This window comes from Macrobrachium rosenbergii, chromosome 21 (genome assembly GCF_040412425.1).
Source record: "Macrobrachium rosenbergii isolate ZJJX-2024 chromosome 21, ASM4041242v1, whole genome shotgun sequence".
Taxonomy (NCBI): Eukaryota; Metazoa; Arthropoda; class Malacostraca; order Decapoda; family Palaemonidae; genus Macrobrachium; species Macrobrachium rosenbergii.
In genome coordinates this window covers 11669080-11691728 of record NC_089761.1, presented here as the reverse complement: position 1 = coordinate 11691728, position 22649 = coordinate 11669080, and the positions used below count along the sequence as shown (strand labels likewise).

The 22649-nt window shown below is 41.3% G+C and overlaps 1 protein-coding gene across 1 annotated transcript in view; it reads left to right on the top strand.

Moving 5' to 3' along the window:
• Window positions 1-22649, top strand: part of LOC136849390 (dynein axonemal heavy chain 7-like) — a 270971-nt gene that overhangs the window by 17714 nt on the left and 230608 nt on the right. Inside the window, 6 exon segments of the mRNA XM_067122742.1 lie at window positions 2328-2417; window positions 2420-2492; window positions 2658-2762; window positions 3179-3335; window positions 19498-19602; window positions 22505-22648. Of these exon segments, the coding sequence (XP_066978843.1) occupies window positions 2328-2417; window positions 2420-2492; window positions 2658-2762; window positions 3179-3335; window positions 19498-19602; window positions 22505-22648 (674 nt within the window).

Sequence of the window (22649 nt, the reverse complement as noted above, 5' to 3'; positions counted from 1 at the left end):
CAAGCTCCTTCCCATGCCATTTATGTCGCTGAAAGTTTTACCTTTTGTAGAATGCAGAGACAAGTCTTCTACAGTTGGACTCATCAGTCTAAGGACAGACAAAGAACCCATGGAGAGACTCTATTATGAGGGCTTGACCTTCTCTGCAATGGAATCAGGAACCATGGAGTCTGTTGCCATGACCATCTTCCAGACAGCACCATGGCTTGATTTGTGGTTGAACATGCTTGCTGACTTCACTACCACCAGTCTCATCTGAGAAGGAGCAAGCAAAGTTTAGGAGCTTGCTGGTGTCTGTTGGAAAGGCACTGACATTCCTATCACACCAGATTGCCAACTTGTGGGTGAATTTTGCCTTCAGGAGATGGGATGTGGTATCCTCTCTCATTTTGAGACAAGTTTTGGCAGAGTATACTCGAACTTGGGAACAGTCTGGATGTGTATGCCTTAATGCCATTCAGTCTGATCTTCCATGTGATCAGTTGAGTGTTGATCACACCTGGGATTAGGAAGACCCTGGTGGTGCCTTGTTGGCCCCATGCTGAATGGTTTTCTAATCTGTTGTATGAGGGGTGACTCTCCAGTTGCAGTTTCTTCTTAGTGGATTGCAAACTTCCTCACCTACCTTTGTCAAGACTAGTTCCTCTCAGTGTCAAGTCTCCGGATTGAAGGGTATGGATATCTTTCCTTCAGTAGAATTATGCATGCTGATGATGAGCTTTTGAATAGTCTTGTCCTCTTCAGGAGCTTCATCCTCCTTAGTGGGGTGTGACTCTCGATCTACACAACCTAATTCAAACATCTATGAGACCTGGGGGATGCCTCAAACCTAGAGCTAATACTCAAGATTGTCTTCTTGCTAGCCTAAGCCTTGATGAAGCAAGTTGGCATGTTAAACAACGTGGCCTGGTACTCAGGGTGTTAGAAATCTCTCATTCTTGTTCATCCCTGAATTTATCATGAAAACTCAGAACCTGTAATATCTGTTGAGAGATACCAGAGCTTCTTGATTCACTCCCTCTGGGACTTTGTTAGTATGAACTGTACTAGATGCCTATATGCCCAGTGCAAGCCATATTATTTAGGGAGGACCTGAACTCTTCGGCCAGAGTTAGCAATTTTTTGTTAATACTGTACTAGCAAGCTAAAGAAATGTCTAGGAACACCTTTCTTTTTAGCTTAAGCAAAAATCAAATGAGCTTATGATCCTTCTAGAAAGGGTGACAGTCATATCCTGGGTGATGAAGTCAAGGGTGTAGGACAGCCCTTGGAATTTTGGAAGAAGTTTTTAGTTTCACAAGTAGTGAAGGCAGGGGTCTGGGAATGTCAGACTACCTTTGCAGCAGTCTACTTTACAAGACCCTGGACACCTTCTCCTTGGGACCTTTGGCAGCTGTTCAACAGATTGTGTAGTCATCCAAGCTCTTTTTGGACAGAAAATACATCTTGAACAAATGCTTGGTGAGTGTGAATCTGGGATAAATAGTAGAGTGGCTGGTTTTATTTTTTTCTTCCTTTTTCCGGCCTGGGTAAGGTAGCAGCTCAGACCAAATATGTGCTGGCTCTTGGAAAATTACAGGTGCAACTCTAAGACTGGATGATCAATTAAGTAGCTTAATTGATCACCCAGTCTTAGAGTTTCAGCTGTTGATATGCAACACTCTTCAAGAGGGCAGGGTAGAGCCATAATCTAACCCATAGTAGTTTTGATCAGATAGAGCCAATGTCTGACTTGTCACCCCTTTTAGGATCAGTTAGTTCTCCGAGAGTTTCCTTTTTCCAAGTAATATCCAAGACTTTTCTCCCTTAGGCTCAGGGCCCTATTGCTCTGTCATCCCTGTGCCATACTGAATAGGAGGTTACAGAGGTCATCACTTCCTTGCTGACTGTTTTTACTGGGAACGATAGTTTCCAAGTGGAGATTCAACTTACCAGTCAGTTGATAGATTGCCTCCCAAAATAATGAGTCTCGTTCATAATAGGTTATGGTTTGTATTTCCTTAGGAACAAATAAATTTTAAAAGTAATTTGTATTTTTATAGGTATACAAAACAACCTTTCATCATATTCCCACATCAACCACCCCACTTAGCCCCTGATGCTAAAGTGCTTGTTGAGGGCAGGTGAGTAGGGGATTCCCTTACCACTAGTTAACTTTGTTTCCAGTTTGCGCAGAGGAGTACTCATACATACTTAAGAAAAATACAAATTACTTGAAAAATGTTATATTCAGAACAATCAGTACAACAATTCACCTTCATATAACAAAATAGATTTAACAGACTGGACTGTTTTGGTGCATTATTTAAAGAGCTAATCTTTTTTAGTGTCAGAATGGTCATCCGTCTTGTCTGGTGAAGTCAAACAGGAGGTCAATGACTTTCTTAGTCAAGATGCAGAGTTACATGAATATGCAGGAAAATTAACCATTATTCAAAGTATGTTGAACAGGCCAGTCACGTTCCCACATCAGGTACATTACATGTCTTCAGGTAAGATTTTCTCATTTTAAGCAGAAAACTTTAAATAAGTTGAAAAGTTTTATGTTTTTTTAAGTAATTGATCATATTTTTTGAATGTTGTAAGTGAGTTTGTTCAAATGAATTTTAAAAAATGTTAAATCACATGTAAAGTGTTACTTTCCATGTTCATTTCAGACTGGAATATAAATTTCTTCGTCAGTCTCTCTTGTCTGTTTCTGGAATGTTTGTGTCTGTTGTAAGGAATCAGCTCATCGTTCAACACAGGGACACAGTTCAAGGGTTGGTTTTCTCTTCCTGCATTTGTGTTAAATTAACCAAAAGGTTATTGTAATTTTTAGTGTTTTGAATAGTTTGGCTCGTATTCAGTGCAATTTACTGCAATCTAGTGGCATGACTTTAAGTGAGGATCTTGGGGATGTCATGAATAAATTTCTTAATTTTTTATGAATTAGGAGTGTCAAAAAGTACGGCTTGTGAATGATTCTTTGAGCAGTCTACATGCTGTGTTACAAGCATTGTTTAGAGCTCAAGCAACTCTTAGTACTGCACTTCTTGAATATCGAGAATACTTAATAACTTGGTGTGTTTTGCTTAAATTGTATCATAGGCAAAATATTAAAGTGCTCCAAGTACCTTTTGAGGTTTGACATATTTTAGTCGATACCTGTGATATTTGATAGACTTTTCTCTGTTAGGTTAAACACCCAGTTTGAAACCATTCACACAAGGATCCAAGAGACCCCAGTCTCCACAGAGCAGCTCTTTAAGTTAATGGAATATGTGGAGGAAGTGCGGAGGATTACTATTCATCGCTTGGCAGAAGAAGTGGCAGAAATGGTAGTCAGACTCAAGGTAACAGCTGAATGTCTTTTTTGCATACTTTCTGTATTGAGCTCACACAATTTTCCAGCAACAACAAACCATCACTCTAACACCGACAAGTGTAACAAAGCCACTGAGTTTTAACTTTATATATAAAGATATTTTGTGCAAGAGCTTGTATAAAATACTGAATAAAAAAACACAAGGCAGATCTCTTTTGCTTATAGCACAGACATAAATCATTTGTATAAATAGACTTCTCTTTAAAGGGAATGTAACACTTGCCTCTTAAAATAACATAGAATATAAGACTGGGAGGGCAGAGCAATGTGAAGAGCTGCATACCAAAAAGTAGGACAGAATAAGGTCCTACGTTATCTGGAGATAATAATTTTATTATCTTGATAAAAAGTGTAAAATGAAGTTCAGAGGGATACGGTGATCATAACATTATTTCATTCTCAGTCCTCAACAGATATGGTATATATGGTGCTGAGAACAAACTGTGCACAGCAGTAAAAGTCCAGTTGCTTTTCTACTATAAATGTTGATTTTATATAAGTAGCTTACCAAATACCGTAATTACATTGCTATAGTTTCCATTAACCGGCAGCTAAAAATTTTTAAATTTGCGGGTCTCACAATTTTGTTTGGTTAGGTGACTAACCCTGCCCACTTCCGGGGTAAGAGAGGAACAACTAGCAAAAGTATTCAATTTGTTTCTGCCGGCTAATGGGTGTACACCAGCTTTTAGCAGCAGCTCTGATTTTGGAATTCGTCTTTCCTGTTGATTTCTCATCGTATTTGGTGAAGTATTCTTGCTTTGATAGCCTTTCGGCATTATTAGATAGAGTTAGACTGTTTTTTTTTTTACCTTTATTGTGATTTTCTTTATAACAACTTTCCTTATTTACTGATTGTGACTGTAGTTGACTTGTTTTTTCCAAATGTCAGACTTAAGTTTGACTAGCTTTAGGTATTGCAGCAAAGGCTGCAGTACACATTTGAATAAGGAGTCTTACGATTCACATTCTATCTGCACGGATTGTAGGGGACAAATTTGTTCAGAAGACTTACGATGTAATGAATGTGTAGACTGGGACAGTAAGAAGTGGAAGACGTTAAGATATTTAAACAAACTGGCTAGAGATAAAAAGAGAAAAGCAACAGCCAGATGGATTAGTGAGTCTTTAGCTAGTCAGGGATCTCCTGCTGATCATGATATTGATAATGCTAACATCAAGTTTGACGTTCCTATTATTTCTGTTGATCCTGTATCCAGTTCTCCTGCTATGCGGCCTGCTCCTTTACCCGGCTATCTCACTTCCGAACCCAATACTGTTGCCAGCTTTGAGTATAAAATTGGTAAAATGTTCGAATTGATTGTTGAATCTATTGCGCAATTAGGCTCTTCGGTTAATGTCCTCATGATGCCCTGTTGCTTGGAGGATGTCGGCTGCCTGTGTGGCTGCCTGTCCCACTGATTCTCCTAGGCAAAGGTCAATGTCATACTCCCCTAAACCTGGGAGGAATCAAACTGGTAGCCTAAGGGAGGTTGGTGGGGTCTGCCCACGGATAGTCGCCCTCTTGGTTGAACCTGTTGTTGAATCCCAGGTTGCAGCCAAACGCCGTTGGGAAGGCTTATCCCTGGACGTGCATCATCTTTCATCTAGCTCAGATGATTCTTCTCCAAAATGCCAATGGTGTTTTGTGGATGAATAATGCCCTTTGAAAAGGCATGCGGGTGATGTGCCTCATTCTCCTCCAGTACCGTGTAAGAAATTCAAGAAACCTGGTTGCAGTGCTCTCCTGTCTTGCAGTCATTGGGACAGTCTGGAACGTTTTCCTTCTGTACCTCCCTTGGTAGAGAGTCAGAGAGCGGCTTCCAAGTATCCTGGTTCTCGTAAAAGTTCTTCGTCTGAGACGTCTTCTTCTGAGCGTCCTCTTGCACCAGAGACTCCTCTGGCTCCCAAGCGCCCTGCAGTGTTGGAAGCTCCCTTGATTGCCAAACGCCTGGTTTCTTCCGAGCACCCGAAATCATCTCGGCACTCATTGGCTCCTTCTCGTGCTGCTGTGTCAGAGCGCCCATCTTCTCTAGAGCATCACAGAGCACCCAAGCCCCCGTCTTCTCCCATCCACTCTTTGATTCATGGATCGCCAACTAAGATGAAGCGCCCAGTGGCACCCGATCTTCTGTTGGCGCCAGAGCGCCACTGTGCTTATGCCGCCGATGCTTTGACTCCTTTGGCTGTTATTGTTCCCCAAGCAGTTGGGCATTCTTCTGTGTCTCGAACTTCCACGCCTCAGGCTTTACCCTCTTCTAGCAAGCAAGAGCCCTCTGTGGTAGACCCGATTCAGAGCAAGCTCGACAGTATTTTGACCTGCTGAAGAAGGCTCCATCAACCCCCCAACCTACGGACTTGGCTTTGTCTCCTGTATCCTCGGACGAGGAAGAAGTTTTTGCTCAAGATGCTCATCCTTCAGCTTATGCATCGCTGCTAAGGTATCTTCTTGCTACCTTCCCAAATTGCTTTTCACCTGCAGCTCTTTCTTCGCCCGCGTCGACTTTTCTGGGGGAGTCACAGTCTTCCGAGTCTTCGAGACTACCCAAGTTAGTGCTTTCTTCTTCTGTCAAGAAAGCCTTTGGTGTTATTGAGGGATGGCTAGCAGAGAAGAGGGAACAAGGTAGAGCCATTTTCAGCTTCCCTCCTTCTAGATTGTCTAAGAGAAGACAGCTCTCTTATGCCACAGGGGAAGCTCCTTCTCTGGGAGTTTCTGCCTCCTCCCAGGGGTACTTCTCCGGTTAATCAATTCCTCTCGTAGATCTGCCTTTGCTTCAGCAAAGATCATGTTCAGTTCGAAGGAGCTCTCACACCTTCTTAAAAACTTGTTAAGGTGTTTGAAGTGTTGTGTTTTCTCAGTTGGGCAGTGGGCTCTCTTACCCGTAAGATTAAGGACTGCTCTTCTATTCCTGAAGATAGTGCCTCCGACTTGCTGGGTGTCCTCTCGTGTATTGATAAAGAAATCAGGGATGGTTCCCAGGAATTAGCTTCCCTTTACACAATGGGAGTTCTAAAGAAGAGAAAACTGTGGTGTTCCTACACCTCTAGGGGAGTGACTCCCTCCCAGAAGTCAGCCCTTCTGCTTTCGCTGGATCATCATCACTTGTTCCTGCAGGCTACAGTTCTGGAAATTTCTTCGGATCTTTGGAAGAAGTATATGCAAGATCTTGCCCAATCCTCTACGCGTCCTAAGGAGATGTCCACTAATACCTCCAGGACAGTCTTCCCACTGGAGACTCGGCCCTTTCATGGCAGCAGACAAAGATCCCTGTCTAGATCCCATTCATCCAGCAGATTTGTCTCCAGAGCCATTAACCCTTAAACGCCGACTGACATATTTTACATCGACAAAAACTGTCTGTTGGGTGCCGAGTGGACATAAAATACGTCGACTACAAAAAGTTTTTTTAAATATTTGTGGAAAAATACTTTTAGGCTAGTTTGCAAAGATTTTAAATTACTGGATTAAGGATGCTGGGGTTCACGGATCACACTGTTGTTTTGTTTACAAGCGTGACCCAGCTGCTCCGTGTCCGCGGAATTTCTTTCTTTCACACTACAAAGCATCAGCGACGCATCGTTGGATCGATTTCTCGGCGCATTCATGTTTTGCAGAACTTGTGTGAGTGTTAGCGTATTTGTGACAAAAATAGGACGTGTGCAGGGATGTCCCAACGTCGTCAGGACCTGTGAAAGGCGCGTATTGCCTGTCGGTAGTGAGTGTGTGAGGCGAGTTTTAGATTTGGATGCTGGAGAGGGACCAAGCATTATTTTGACCCAGCTTTTCAACGCCGTGTTGTGCGGCCACGTGTGGCCGAAAGGGACGGTTGGACCACATCCTGTGCCTTTTACGACCCTAGGAAACATCTCCATGTCCTGAGGGGCATTCGTGAAGCATTTGGGAGGCCTCAACAAAAGGACATTGATGAGTACTTGTTGGAGCTCGATTGAGAGCAGGTGGAAAGTCCTCATTTTGATGGCAGTGATGTCATCTAGTGTTGCCCATCAATGTCCGTGATGACAGTTTTAATATCTGAATGTTTGAGCATGATGAAAGTGAAATGGAGTTCAGTGGTTTCAGTGCTTATGAGGGAGAGTCTGAGGGAGGAGGAGGAGGAGGCACCGATTGTGGCTGGTGGGGACGAGACAGAAAGTGATGGTGAAAGTGAGGGAGATGGGCCAGTGGGGAGGGTGGGAGTGTGAAGTTGTGCCCGCGCACGGGCCCGTAGAAGGTCGCAATGTCGTGGCAGCTTAGGTGAAGGCCGTTCGTCCGAAAGTGATGAGGGGTGGTTGGAGGACCCCACCCCACCTAACATGCACCCATTCACGGCAGCACCTGGACTGACCGTCCCTGTGCCTCTCACTGCACTGGGGTTCATTCAACTCTTCCTTACGCAGGAATTGCTGGAATACCTCGTTGCAGAGACGGTGGATTATGCTCGGTACTGCCGTGAGGAACTGCAGACGACGTTGTCGTATCGCTGGCGGGGCTGCAGCCTCACGGACATGGCGTATTTTTTGGGGCTGCACATTTTCTTTGGAATGATGCCTGCTGCTGACGTCAGGCAATATTGGAGGCTGAATTTTTTTAAGTACGCCCAATGTGCCCGGCATTATGCCCCGTGATAGTTTCCTGGCGTTGGACAGGTATTTCAATGCCTTCAACCGAAGGGCCATACCCCGGAATAACCCAGACCGCCTCATCTTAGTCCACCCAGTGTTGGACTACATTCGTGAACAGTGCCAGGTTCTCGTGGCTCCTTCCTAAGAAGCCAAAGAAATATGGTGTGAAGTTATTTTTATTACGGAATCCAACACTGGATACGTCGTGGACTTCTCTGTGTATTCTGGGGTCTTCCCCTCACTGCGTGACACTGTCTTCGGTCTTGTGGATCGTTTCCGTAACCAGGGGTACCACCTGTTTATGGATAATTATTATAACTCGGTAGCCCTGGCCCAGGAACTGTATGAAGCCCCCCTTCAAGCAGTGTGTGAACGTTGATGATTAGCCAGCAGTGGGCAAGAGGGAGAGACAGACGGTTGGTCATCTGTGGGAAGGGGTCCGACTGCGTGCCCATGATCCTCAAGAAGGTTGTTCATGCTGCCAGCACGCGGCAGGGCAACATCTGGCAAGAGGCAGAGACAGCCTTTGATCAACACAGCCCCTGCTCAGGGCTCCAGATCCTCAAATGCCCCTTCAGTTGGCCCTCCATGCCCTGGTCTCCTGTGGGTAGATGTCGCTAGGAGGTTGCCAACAGTTTCTCGAGTCGTGCTCATCCCAACTTTAATCCTGCCTTCCAACACCGCCCCTGTTGGAGAGCTGCAGATCTGCCTCCGATGATGCTGCCCCTGCTGATGCCGCCCCTGCCTGCCGCCACCCCTGCTGCGCCACCCCTGCTGCCGCCTCCATGATGATGCTGCCCGCCCTTGTTGATGCAAGCCGCCCCCCTGCTGTCCCTGTCCCTGCCCTCCCTCACCTTCCAATGACCCGTCGGGTAGTGGACCCTGTGTGTCGGCTGCAGGCAGGATCACACACTGGAGCCCTAGAAGGGCGTAAGCAGAAAGTCCATGTGGTGTGCCATATGAATGGCAGAAGAAGAGACACCCTGTTCGTCTGTCGACCTGCAAGGTAGCTTTTGCAGGATCGAGGAGTGTGACCGCAAATACCACTGCCTCATATATTGGAGTGCGCCTACCTGAGGACACTGGAGGGCTCAGACGGACCTCATCTGAAGAGCCCATCTGGGCAGTAGAGGGCGCGGACTCCCTTTTCCACCTGTACCTTTTCATGTCGAGAGAAAAAAATGCAAGACTCTTCAATGGAGGAGGGAGAAAACAAGAATAGAACGAAGAGTCAGGATTATGAGAGTGAGTATTCTGCATTGATTTTATATTTAATTTTATATTTATTACAAGTTTTATATATCTGTATTTATTGGTGTTTTGTATATTATTTTGCAAAAAAAAGAGGTTCACCTGCATTCCTTTTTAGTTATGTATTCGTACCAAAATAAAAAAATATATATTATATATTTATGTGTGTGTATATATATCATCTTTATATATATATATATATATATATATATATGTATATAATATATATATACCTGTATATATATATATATATATATCCTATATATATATATAAATATATATATATCCCAAGATGAAGAAGCCCTATATATATATATATCCTATATATATATATATATATATATGAAATAACCTCTATATATATAAAGCCCTTGCTAGAGGTATATATATATGATGTGATTCTCCTCCATATATATGGGTGCCAATATATATTCTTATATATATATATGGATATGAGATAGATAGTTGGTCCCCTTTATTTTAGATATATATACAAGATCCTTATATTTCTCCCTATTAAGCCGGCGCCCTATGGATATATCTCCGTATATATATATATAGGAAATAAGAGATATATATACCTATATAACAAATGCTATATAAGAGATATAATATAATATATATAACCTGAATCTCTGGTCACTTCTACAGACACATATGTAATTCCTAAGTACCCACAATGCCCTCTTAACTTGCTAATTCTTCAGCCTGGATATCACTTGTAACTAAAGAAGCTTTCCAAGATGGAAACGTCAGCAACGTCTGTCTTGTGCCTTAAGACCTCAAAGTTTGGATTCCTGTATCCCTCGGCCATCAGAGGCTCTTCAATTTCTTCCCTTCGGATATCCTCAGTCAAGGAAGCATATCCAAAAACGCCTTGAACGAAAGGTGTATCAATTCAGAGGCTCTTTGCTGGCTTACATAGCTCCCATATATTTATCATATATCATGCGGAATGTATATGGCTGCATCTGGCATATATATATATATATATATATATATGGTATATATATGATTTGTTTATCACATCACCATGATTCATATTCAATCTTCAAGCTACAAACGTCCTTTAATATCCAGTTTGCTGGTCAACTCGGAAATAATATATTTTCATATGTGTTACTGAAGTGTAATTTTTCAATTGATATGGAGTTCGTCGTCTTGTGGGCTCGAACCAGCAAAGACAAGAACTCAGGACTGTGTGGACGCATTTTAACCCCTGGCCTTCCAGCAAAAAGAGAGGTATAAGTGGATAGTCTGTCTTCCCATATCAAATCACCCGTCTGAACTCAGGTGTTTTATTTGGAGACGACATCTCACCACCTCTTCAGTTCTTCCTGCAAGACAACTTGGGAAGACAAGGAAAATCTGACTTCTTTTATCACATCACCGTGATTCATATTCAATCAGTGAAGCTCTCAAACGTCCTTTGGATCCAATCGGCTTTCAGAAATAATATATTTTCATATATGTTACCGAAGGGAAATGTTCTAATTGATAATAAGTTCAGTGTCTAAGTGGGCTTGAACCAGCGAAGAGAAAGTGTCTCAGGCATCTGGAGGAACAGGTGGCAACCTGGCCAGCAAGTGAGGTATAAGTGGATATTTTCTTCCCATTTACAAATCTTCCAAGATCGAACTCAGGTGTTTGTATTTGAGACGACAATCACCCACCTCTGCCATGCTAAAAACAGTCGTTTGTCATTCCAGCCATATTATGACTTTTTGCGATCACCGTGATTCATATTCAATCAGTAAGCTTCCAGGAAACGTCCTTTAATATCAATTCGCTCTACCTGGAAATAATATATTTTTTCATATATGTTGAGAAGGACCTGCTTTTAATTGATAATAAACTTCATCATCTCAGTGGACTCTGAACCAGGAAAGTGCAAGAACTCAGGACTACAGTGGATGCGTCCCTTAACCCACCTGTTTGCAAGTCAAAAGTAACAACAGGATATCGTCTTCCCATATGCTCTCCTGTCCTGGATTCAGGTGTTTTGTGTTGGAATCTATTCACCCCTCTCCATGGGACTGGTCTGGTCTGGACGTTTGTCATTTCCCATCCTTCAAGACTTTTTTATCACATCACCGTGATTCATTTTCAAGAATCAATGGATGACTCTGATCGTCCTTTAATATCCAATTGGTTTCGGGTAATAATATTTTTCTGGTAGACTTTACCAAGGGTTTTAATTGATAATTCTTCTAGATCTACTCAGACAGCCGAACCAGCGAGACAAGAACTCAGGACTCTGGTGGGCTGCGTTCAGACTACTTTAACCTGGCGGACCAGCAAGTGAGTATAAGTGGATATCGTCTTCCCAGCCAAATTGCCCGTCGAACTCCAGGTGTTTGTATTTGGAGGCGACATTTTCCTCTGCCATGCTAACCATGATTGCGTTTGTTCCCTTCTTTTTATTATGACTTTCTGCTTGGCAGTCATCTACCATGATATAATATTTGTCAGTCTTTCAAACGTCCTTTAGATATCACCAACAATCGGACCTCCATGACCTCATTATTTTCATATATGTTAAGGTGCCTCAGTTTTTTCCATCTGATAATTGGTTCATCATTCTTAAGTTCCTGATGCAAAGACAAGAACTCAGGACTCATGCTGCTTCTTTGACCCACTTAACAAAGACTTTTATTTTTTAGTGGCTCTTCCCTACTGCAAAGAAATCAGTGAGATTCATGCGATATCTAAGTCAGTTGGTTTTAAAGGAGACGATGCAGTGTGTTCTCTCCAACTGTCATTTTTCTTGCCAAGAATGAGAACCCGTCTCACCCTGGCATAGTCCTTTTTATTGAAAGGTTTGGCGTGGTATTTTCAATCAGGAACCAGACAAACTGCGACAAGCTTTGCCCTGTTCGCTCTAAATTCTACTTGAACAAGAATAAAGAGTCGAGAGGTTTTCATAGGTTATGGTGCTCGGTGGGAATTTTATGATCAATAAGTTTGCTTTCTTCTTGAGGTCCACCATTCAAGAACAAGAACTCAGGAGACAGTGACTTCAACTTTTGAAAGTTAAGCAATGAGGTATAAGTGTTGCAACGTCTTCCCTTTCAAATTGCCCGTGGCGAACTCATTGTTTGTGCCAACCTTTTGGAGACGTCATTCTGTGTTCTCTGCTCATTACCTAACCGTGGTGCGTTTGAACAGTGTATGCAGTCTTGCTGTTCATTGGGACCTTTTATCGTTCACCGTGATTCATCTTCAAGAGTAGGCAGTACCCATCCTATCCTTTAATGTATGGTTAGGAATAGTTTTAAAATTTTTTGGATGTGTTTTTTATGGTTGTGGGTAGACTGATAGTCTTGCTTTCATTTTAACTAGTCACGATGTTTGGTAGGTCAGGTGGTTATTTTTGTCTCTTTGCTTCCTTCTTGAGGGCTACGATCTGGGCACATAGTGGTCAAGTAGTTGACAGATCTTCTGGAACTCTCCAACCATATAAGTCTCTACCTCGTTGGAAACTCCAGTAAAGCAGACGCTCTTGGGTGACAGTAATCAACAAGTCAGCTATGCTAAAGGTAAAGGAACCAAGATGTGTAATCATCTACATTGTTTGTTTCTCAATCCTATGCTGTCTCTGCCCCACCCTCCAATGTGCGATTCAGCTATATATAATCTACTTGGTAAAGTTTCATGAACAAAATGATATTTTAATGATAAAATAAGGTTTGTTCATACTTACCTGGCAGATATATATATTCGTAGTGCCCACCACCTCCCCTCAGGAGACAACGGCATATGAAAATCTGAATGGAAAATGGAATGGTTCTGATGCGATACCTCCCAAGCGGCGGAATGGGTACTAACCACCTGACCGGCCACTGCGTGTTCATGAAATTTGAAATTCTAACCGGACCTTCGGAGAATACAGCTATATATATATCTGCCAGGTAAGTATGAACAAACCTTATTTTATCATTAAAATATCATATTCGTATTATTTTAAACAAACAAATTCTTCCCCTCATCTTTTGTAAGAAAGTCGAAAGCAAAAGCTATCAGACATGTCATTTGACATGACAAGAAGGGGGAGTGTTGCTGATCAGAGGTCAAATGTTTCTTGTAATTCTCTCTCTCTCTCTCTCTCTCTCTCTCTCTCTCTCTCTCTCTCTCTCTCTCTCTCTAGCTCAGCCTACATATTTACTGTTTCTCTGTATGTCCCCAACTGTGCAATAGATAATACTATAAATTGATCTAGTTTACCTGTACCGTTTACAACTGTAAATTAGCTGTTATAAAACATACAGACTAGAGCATTTCAGAACAAAAGAGAATGAGACAGAATAAAGTTTTTTAAGAAATGAGGTTGAGAAGACTTCTAAAAATAGATGGGTGGAATGGGAGGAGAGAGAAATAGTATACTAATCTTCCATATACTCCTATATTCTTAATATAACCATTTATTTCTTTTTTAAGGGAGTAAAAAATCTAACATTTAAATGATATTCAATCATTTACCTTTAATTTCATTTAAAAGTTAAGTTTCTAGCACAATATTTTGATATTATGGTGAATAACTTCTGACTTAAAATAACTTTTCCTTCCCTCTCGTGCACTAGCTCTGTCTCCAAAATCTCAAAATTCTTTAGTCACCTTTCAAAGGACAACATCTCTCTCTCTCTCTCTTTTCTCTCTAAGTCTCTACTCAAGTCTTATACACGAAAATTGATAAATAATGTCACTCTAAGAATACAACAAAAAATAACTCATGGTTGTCTCTTTTATCTCTTTCTCTCTCTCTTTTCTCTAAATCTCGATGTTAGTGCCACAATTTTTACCTACTTATCATTTCTAATTTTATCTGACTCAAACTGTAAATGGTCGAAAAATGCAATTGTAAGCTAAAACTCTTACATTTAATAACTAACATTTAATCATTTGTTCATGAAAAGCATTTGAAAACAAAGAGAAAGTCTCTAGAACAATATTTATTTAAAGAGGTGGGAAGACATCTAAAAAAACTTTTCCTTACCTCTCAAGAGGGAACTCTGCTGAAAATCTCAGAATTTCTTTTGTCACCTTGTCATAATTTCCATTTTAGGTAATGTTACTAAAGTGTTATAAATTAAAATGTAACGTAATTTCATTTAAAATTAACAAAAAATTTGGGATCATGATTAGTAGTCTATTTATTAGTTTTTGAAATATTTTTAGCATTTTTAAACCATGCAATAAGTGAAAATTCAACCTTCAGTCAACTGACTCGACCGAAATGGTAAAAAATGCAATTGTATGCTAGATCATCTTTTCATTCTAGGCATCCTCAATCATGTACCTTCATTTGCATACCTCCAGGACAGTCTCTAGCATAATACTTCGATTTATGGCAGAAGACAAAATTTTTTTCTAGATCCTGGTCTTCCAGCAGATTCGTCTCCAGATTCAAGAGATCATTTCTGCCTGATAATATTTTCCTCTGTGTTGCTGATCGTTTCTTCTGGGAGAAGTGGAGATATAGGGGAAATCATTGCAATTTTGAGGGAAGCTATTCTATCCCTTTCAAAAAAAAGTCACTCTATAAAAACTCTCCAATAACATTGTCAGCGTGCTCCATACAGCAGTCTTTGTAAAGTCTTGGCCCTTCAGAAGGATCTCATCCCATTCTGCCTCAGCCCTTTGTTGGAATTTCGACCTCTGAACTGTCTGTATGGGCCAGAGTTCCTTCTCTTGGGGCTGATGAAGAGTTAGAGGAATTTATTTCTGGTGGAAATTCATTTCAACGTTCTGAGGAAGGCAATAAGCTGTATCCCCTTCAAAGAAACCACCTTTAAGCCACGTTCTCAATAACCTTGCCAGCATACTAGGAGGCTTTAATCAGCTCTTTGGGCCTCTCAAACTAAGTGTCATCCCCTTCTAGAAGGGGGCAATAGAATTAGTAGAGAATGTGGGCTCCCCAGGGTTCTGCAATCGTCTTTTTGTGGTGCCCAAAAGCCTCAGGGGGCTGGAGGCCCGTCCTGGATGTCAGTGCATTGAATGCCTTCGTTCAGAAGACAAAGTTCAAGATGGAGACAGATCAAGCTGTCATGTCATCAATTCGCCAGGGAGACTGGATGACATCTATGTACTGTAAATGCAGGATGCATACTTCCACATCCCAATACATCGGGAATCGAGGAAGTTTCTGAGTTTGTGTTTGGGAACAAAGTGTTCCAGTTCTGCGCTCTATGTTTCGGGTTATCAATGGCGCCTCAAGTATTTACCAGAGTGCTCGCTCTCTTAGCAAAATGGCTCCATCTGATGGGAATCAAAATCCCCCTTTACTTGGATGATTGGCTACTTTGGGCCCAATCGAAAGAAAAATGTTTGGAGGACCTTCAAAAGACTCTTCTCCTAGCCCAGGAGCTGGGATTGATCAGCATTCAGAAGTCTCAGTTGATTCCATCGCAACAGATTCTTTATTGAGGGGGATAATAGACTCAGAGTTTTCAGGTTTTTTCCCTCACCAAAGAGAATACAGTCTTGCCTTAAGATAGTGCACAGATTTCTTCTTCTGGACCAATGCTCTGCCAACAGATGGATGAGTCTTCTCAGGACGTTGTCATCCATAGAACTATTCGTACTCCTGAGCAAACTTCATATGAGACTGCTCCAATTCTTAAGAATCAGTTGGAACAGGAAAAAATACCCAGACCCTTTACGCGTTATGAGTAACTCCAGAGATAAATGAGGATCTGCATTGATGGTGCTTAGAAGGAAGGTTGTTGCAATGGGAAATCTCTCCTTTGAACCAACCTAGACTTTTTCTCAACCTGTTGACTACCTACTTTTTCTCAGATGCATCAAACCTAGGTTGGAGCCTCTCTTGGGAAACAAGGAAATTTCAGGGACCTGGTCTCCAGAACAAAGAAATTGGCAATAAATGTCAAGGAGTTGAAGGCAGTTCTCTGAGGTTAAAATTTTCAAAGAAGAAATGTACAACAAGACAATCACAGTGCACTCCAACAATCGACTGCCCTGGCGTATATCAAAAAACCAAGGGGGCGGGGGGGCACTCTTTCTCCCTTGACGAGATAGCAAGGGATCTTCTGCTTTGGACGGAGCAATTTCAAGTCAAGCTTCTTATTTGCTTCATTCAGGGGAAGCTCAACGTTCTGGCAGACGAGCTAAGTTGCCGAAGACAGGTGCTACCCATGGAGTGGACTCTGGATCCTCATGTTTGTTCGGATCTTTGGAAGTTGTGGGGGAATCCGGTCATAGACCTGTTCACGACTTCCAGAAACCATCGTCTCCCTCTGTTTTGCTCGCCAGTTCCGGGTCCTTTAGCGTGGGCAACCGATGCTATGCTTCAGGACTGGTCAGTCACCTTTATGCATTTACCCCCTTCAGCATGGTAAGATACGTGATCAACAAATTCCAAACTCACCAAAATCTGTCAATGATCCTAGTGGCCCACTTTTGGCCAACGAAGGAATGGTTCCTGGATCTTCTCAACCTCCTCGCAGACTTTCCAAGGTTGCTACCTCAAAAACCTCATCTGCTGAAACAACCCCACTTCTGGCATTTTCATCAGGGATTGTCTACTCTGGCCTTGACAGGATACAAACCGTCAGGAAACTTCTTAGAAAGAAGGGGTTTTCAAGATCGGCTTCGCAAGCTATTGCCAAATGTAGGCGACAGTCCTCTGATAGAGTATATCAGGCTAAGTGGACAATTTTCAGAGAATGGTGCAGGAAGCGCAGAGTGTTGTCTTGTCAGACATCTATAGCCGAAATAGCAGACTTTCTACTATATCTTAAGACCAACAGGAACCTGTCATCCTTGATGATCAAGGGTTATAGGGCCATGTTAAGCTCTGTCTTCAGACACAAGGGAGTGGACCATTCCTCTAATCAGGATTTTTCTGATCTAATTAGATTGTTTGACACTACAAGGCAGAAAGAGGTAGCAGTAGTGCCATGGAACTTGGATGTGGTCCTTAAATGGTTGTCTGGTCACCGATTTGAGCCTATGCAAAACGAATCAGTGAGGTCCACACAAAGACAAAAAGAGTGGGTTTTTCCCAAGAGAATGCTGTCTGTTCCTTCTCTTTAGAATTTCTAGCCAAGAACGAGCCCGGTTCCAATCCATGGCCTCGTTCCTTTGCAATTAAAAGCTTGTCTGAGATTGTAGGCCCAGATGAGGAAGAGAGAGTATTGTGTCTTGTTAGAGCTATAAGGTTTTATCTTCACATAACAAAGAAGATTCGTGGTCCTTCAAATGCCTTATGGTGTTCTGTTAAGAATCCTTGGCCACTTTCAAAGAATAACTCATAAATCTTTCCTTAGAGATCTGTCTCAGAAGCTCATTTCTTGTTGAAGATGAGTTTTTCTGTTGTGTAAAGTGAGAGCTCAAGAAATTAGGGCTGTAGCCACTTCGTTGGCATTCAAGCGTAATTTGTCTCTCTCCTCGATATTGCAAGTGACTTTTTGGAAATGTAAGTCAGTCTTTGCAACACATTATTTGAAGGAAATTGAAACAGTTTATGATAACTGCAGTATACTTTGGGTCCATTTTTGGTGGCTGGTTTGGTGTTGGGGGAAGAAGTGTAGGGAGCAATCCTTCCTTCCTTTCTTCGTCTTGATTTGAGATGGTTGAGTTTTTAAGGGAGCCAGGGGGTACACGTACTGAAGCGCCCTCCAGTCCTCGTAGTTGGGCAGTGTTTTTAACTTTTATGGTATTAGGGTGACGTTTATTTCGCTGTCGTTTTTTCTGTACTGCACCTGCAGAATAACATTATTAACCTTTGTCAGCAATTGAATCATCCTTGCCAAGGTACCCGCTAATAGTAGGTGAGCTTCTCCTGCTACCGCCGTGCCACTATACGCATAAGAAGAGCGCCAACAGGAGGCCGTATTCTTCCTGCGGCAGCAGTTCTCTCTTATCAGGTAAGGAAACAGCAGGCATTTTTTAATGCTGAAGTAACTTTCTATTCTCAAATTCATTACCATTAGTAATGTTTTGGGGTAGATTTGTTCATGCGTCCCACCCCCTGTCAATGTGGGAATCAGCAGTGTAATTACTTGGTAAGTTACTTATATAAAAAGGACATTTTTTTGATAAAATAAAGTTTTCTATATACTACCAAGTAATTGGCATGATCAGAGCCCCTCCTCACATGAACATTATGGCACAAAATAAATTTGGAATGCTTTTTGCGTTGTTCCTCTCACTTCAAAAGTGGGTGGGGTTAGTCACCAGCCAAACAAAATAGCGTGACCCGCGAATTTCAAAATTTTTAACTGCCGGTTAATAGAAACTGTAGCAATGCAATTACTTGGTAAGTATATATAAAACTTTATTTTATTATAAAAATGCCATGTTGATAAATTTAGTAAATTAAATAGTAAACAAAACAGAGTCTTCAGAAATGAAGACAGAAAGTTATGCTAACACCCTACAAAGTTACTTAAGATTATGAGTACTGTACAAGGAAGTTTTAATTGTGAATGAAAGCTGTTTAGTACATGTAGACATATCAACATTTATGTGTGCATTAACTCAATTTGTCTCACTGATTCTTTAAAATGTTGTAAGCTTGAATATATCATCATCTACAGGATATTAAAATCCTAAGATTAGTGGTATGACAGCAGTGGGGCGGTCATATTATAAATGAGAAAGTAGTAGAGATATGAGTCCAGTGGCTGGAAACTTACTAGATCGCAAAGATTGAGATAGACATTTGATAAGAAGAGTTGAGGAGCAGTTAGTCAGAAAAGCAGTACTGTATTTATGGGAGTAGCAGTTTGAAGACCTGTAGGAAAATCCAGGAATAAATAAAAGAGGGCATAGTTGAAGTCCTAGACCAGATGGGAATTTAGGTAGGAAGTGCATATATCATGAGAGAATGGAGAGAACTGATTTCACATTTAGTCTCTTAAAAAAGAAACTGATGATGTTTGGGGAGACCCAAGCACACTACTTTTTAAAGGGCTTCAATCACACTACTTTTTAAAGGGCTTTTAGATCTTTCTTTCTTTCTTTTCTTTCTTTCTTTTCTTTATGTATTAATTGTACATAGTCATTGACATATTATTTTTGGGTATTATAAATGTTTAATTTTATTTATTGATAATTGTTAGTAATTACATTACTACGTTCTATTCACAGGATTTTTTGGTTTTATTTCTTTTTCTTGCATAATGTGAAAATTCTTGTCCATGAAAAGTTGCTAGACAAGTTTCCATCCTTTTTGCTTATAATTTAAGAAATTACATTGTCATGAATGGTAATGATTATCTCCTTAACTGTTGTAGGTCATTTTGGATGTTGTGCACTTGACTGATGATGACCTGGCCACAACAGCAGCAGTCATTGTATGGCCAGCCAAACTCAAACCAGTTATTGAACGAGCTGTTGAGGTTTGTTTTCAACACAATTAGTTATGTTGGTGTCCCACCACTTTTCGGTATGTTATCAAAGACAGGATATTTACTGATTTATTCTACATTTACCTGATATATTTTTTACAAAGTATGATATCCATTCAGAATAAATTTGCAGTACAGCACTGAATGAATACAATTTTTTGATATATGTAAGGAACATCAGTGCATAAAGGTAATTTGTGATGGAGGAAACTAGATTTAAATGAAGAACATTGCAAAAATCAGTTAAAGGGAGTTTTGGGAATTTGTTTATACTGTACATCAACGAGGAGACCATGAAATAGGGGGGAAGTTGTGTTATTAGGAATTAAATAGAAAATTAAATCAAAAGAGATTTAGAACTGATTCATAACAATCACATAAAGTGTCCACCTGATCATTTTTATCCTCAAGGGAGACTGCTCTGGGGATGTGGCTTGCTTAAATCATCTTTTCATTCTCTTGGTTGATGCCCTATTTACTTAGCCAACTTCTGTTGCTGTCAGATCAGCTCTATTCGGTATTTCAGCCTCATCAATGTTGGCCTTCAGCCTCCTTTGCAGTTCTGGCCATCATCTCTCTAGCTCTTGTCTCCTGGTTATTGTTGTTGTGCTTTAGCACCTCTTTGGCAGCAGTATTCCTTGGCTCCTCAGAATGCTTGTGCTTTTGCCTACAGCAATGGCTGTGGGGAGTTTGCCAGGGGTCTGTATTTGCTTCTGTTGACCTGAGGGCCATGTCCAATTACCCTTTCAGCCACATTTCTGGAAGGGAAGTGACATTATTATATTTTGTGGGTTCATTGTTCCTGTGCTGGACCCTGGCTTGGATATGTATATGCTCTTTAGGTCTTTTAATCCAATTGGCATCTTAGTTGCTACATCCAGGTTTTTATTCTTTGGATATAGACATTTAGTGGGTACTTGTTTCTTTTGGAATAGTCTGCAGTGTTGCCTACAAGTTCCCTGGTCTGCGTTGATCCCCATGTCTGCAGTTCAGGCTACATTTGATCTATCATCATCCTCTCTGCCAGTTTTCCTGACTTTTCTCTGGATAAAGCACCTTGCTCTTTAGCCAGACCTTAGTGGGCATGCATCTCTTTCCCAGACTCTCTTGCTACAACAGTTCTGCACGCTTCAGACTTAGTTCCATACAGCTTTAGATGGCTTCTGGTTAAGAAGCTGCCTTGATTCCTACAACCATTGGGATTCTAGATGTGTGACTATTTCTTCTTGAAATCTGTTTTTGGCTGATAGCTGAAACCTACTGTAGGATGACCCTCAATGTCCAGCTCTTCCCATGGTATCACCTTGACTCTGGGATGGGAACTCCACTGGGTGAATGCTGGGTTACAGGGTCGAATTCACTTAATGTGCTGGCAGTAGGGACTTTAGCTTCTAGGAGAGGTCTTATATTGCTCTCAAACATTGTGTTTTTCAGGATTTTTCTGCTTAAGACTGACTCCTTTGTGGGTGTCCCACGTTCTATAGTTGGGATGATGGCTTTCCTTGGACATCTGCAGCTCAGTTACAAATTCAGAAGGCTTCTTTGTTGTATTTCTTGCCCTGTCATTGAATGTTGGGCTTCCTTCATGCAGTGTTCTGCAACTGGCTTTGGTGGCTTGAACAATGGCTGTTATACTTTAGGCTTAGTCAGGCCAGGACCCCTACAGTTTCACTGTTTGGTCTGCTGAGGCTACTGCTGGAGAGTTTTCATACCCTGTCAAATGTTATACACTTCTGGCTGCAGTGGGAGTCTTCTGGAGCTCATTATGGCTGCCATTTGATGGAATGGTTGATGCTTATTTGATTACTGTATTTACTTCAGTAATAAGTACCTAGGGTTCCAGTAAATCTTCAAGTTGGCTCCTGACTTTGCTTCTCCACCTTTCATTGGTTGACCTTACAAGTTGCTATCAAATGTGTCACTTTTCTTGGAACTTTGGATTGTGTTTTGGATGACCTATGGCTGCGCTAAACACGTTAGAGACATCATGCCCTTCATGATGTTTTACATAGTCACCAGTCTTTGATTGGCCTTCCATTGCCTCTGAGTTGGTAGCTAGAATCTTTGACATATAGAATGGTATCCCTTTTAGCTCTTCAGCAATGCCTTCTATGGCTTTGAACATTAGTGACCTTTTATCTGCCCTGGCTTTTTTATCAGCTGGTGCACCTTGCCACATCCAAGGAAGTAGGGGAGGGGGTTGTGGGATCAGATGTTACTAAACTCTTTGCTGGTTATTTTTTCCTTATGCAGTAACTCTTATGATTATGGATTTCCCTTTTTTTTTTGTTGCACATCATTGTTGCTAGCATGTCGTTGCCTTCAAAATGGCGATACATCAATCTTCTCCCTCTTCCTCATATTCGTTCATCAGACATCTAGACTGGGGGCATTTTTACCTGAATTCGCTGCTTTATGCCACTTGTGTACCCTGCTTCTATTGCAATTCTGTTGCAAAACTCCTCAACACTCCTTTTTGCCATGCTCTTGCCAACTCCCTGTCTTCTTTCCTTCTGATAGACTTCTAACAGTGACACTTTCGTGGCCCTCTCTCCTGCAGCCTTCCCCTTAAACAGCAATTCAGGCTATTTTTAAGATGGATGTATTTAGGATAACAATGTTTTTACAATAAAACAAGATTTTATACAAGCCCATTAATCAAGAACTTTAGCCCCTCCCCTTATCTCCAGTCTCATATGAGATTAACAGAGTGGATTGTGGAACACCAATAAGACCTCATGTACACAATAGGAAGTTGGCTGAGCATGCACAGTGGAACCATTCTTTTGGAATTTTTTTGCTTTGTGCACTGTTTTATGATGAATGACATTGTAAAACAATATAGTTTTGGCAATAGTGGTTAATGATAGATGTAATTTATTCTTTTCAACAGTCTCTTGAGGATTATAAGCAAGAATTTGAAGAGACCCTGTTAGAAAGGTCAGGTGAGGTCAATCATACTCTGGAGCGAATTCAACAATTTGTCACCGAATTAGAGGAACTTTCTGATGTTGCTCATGTTAGCAAGTATATTAGGG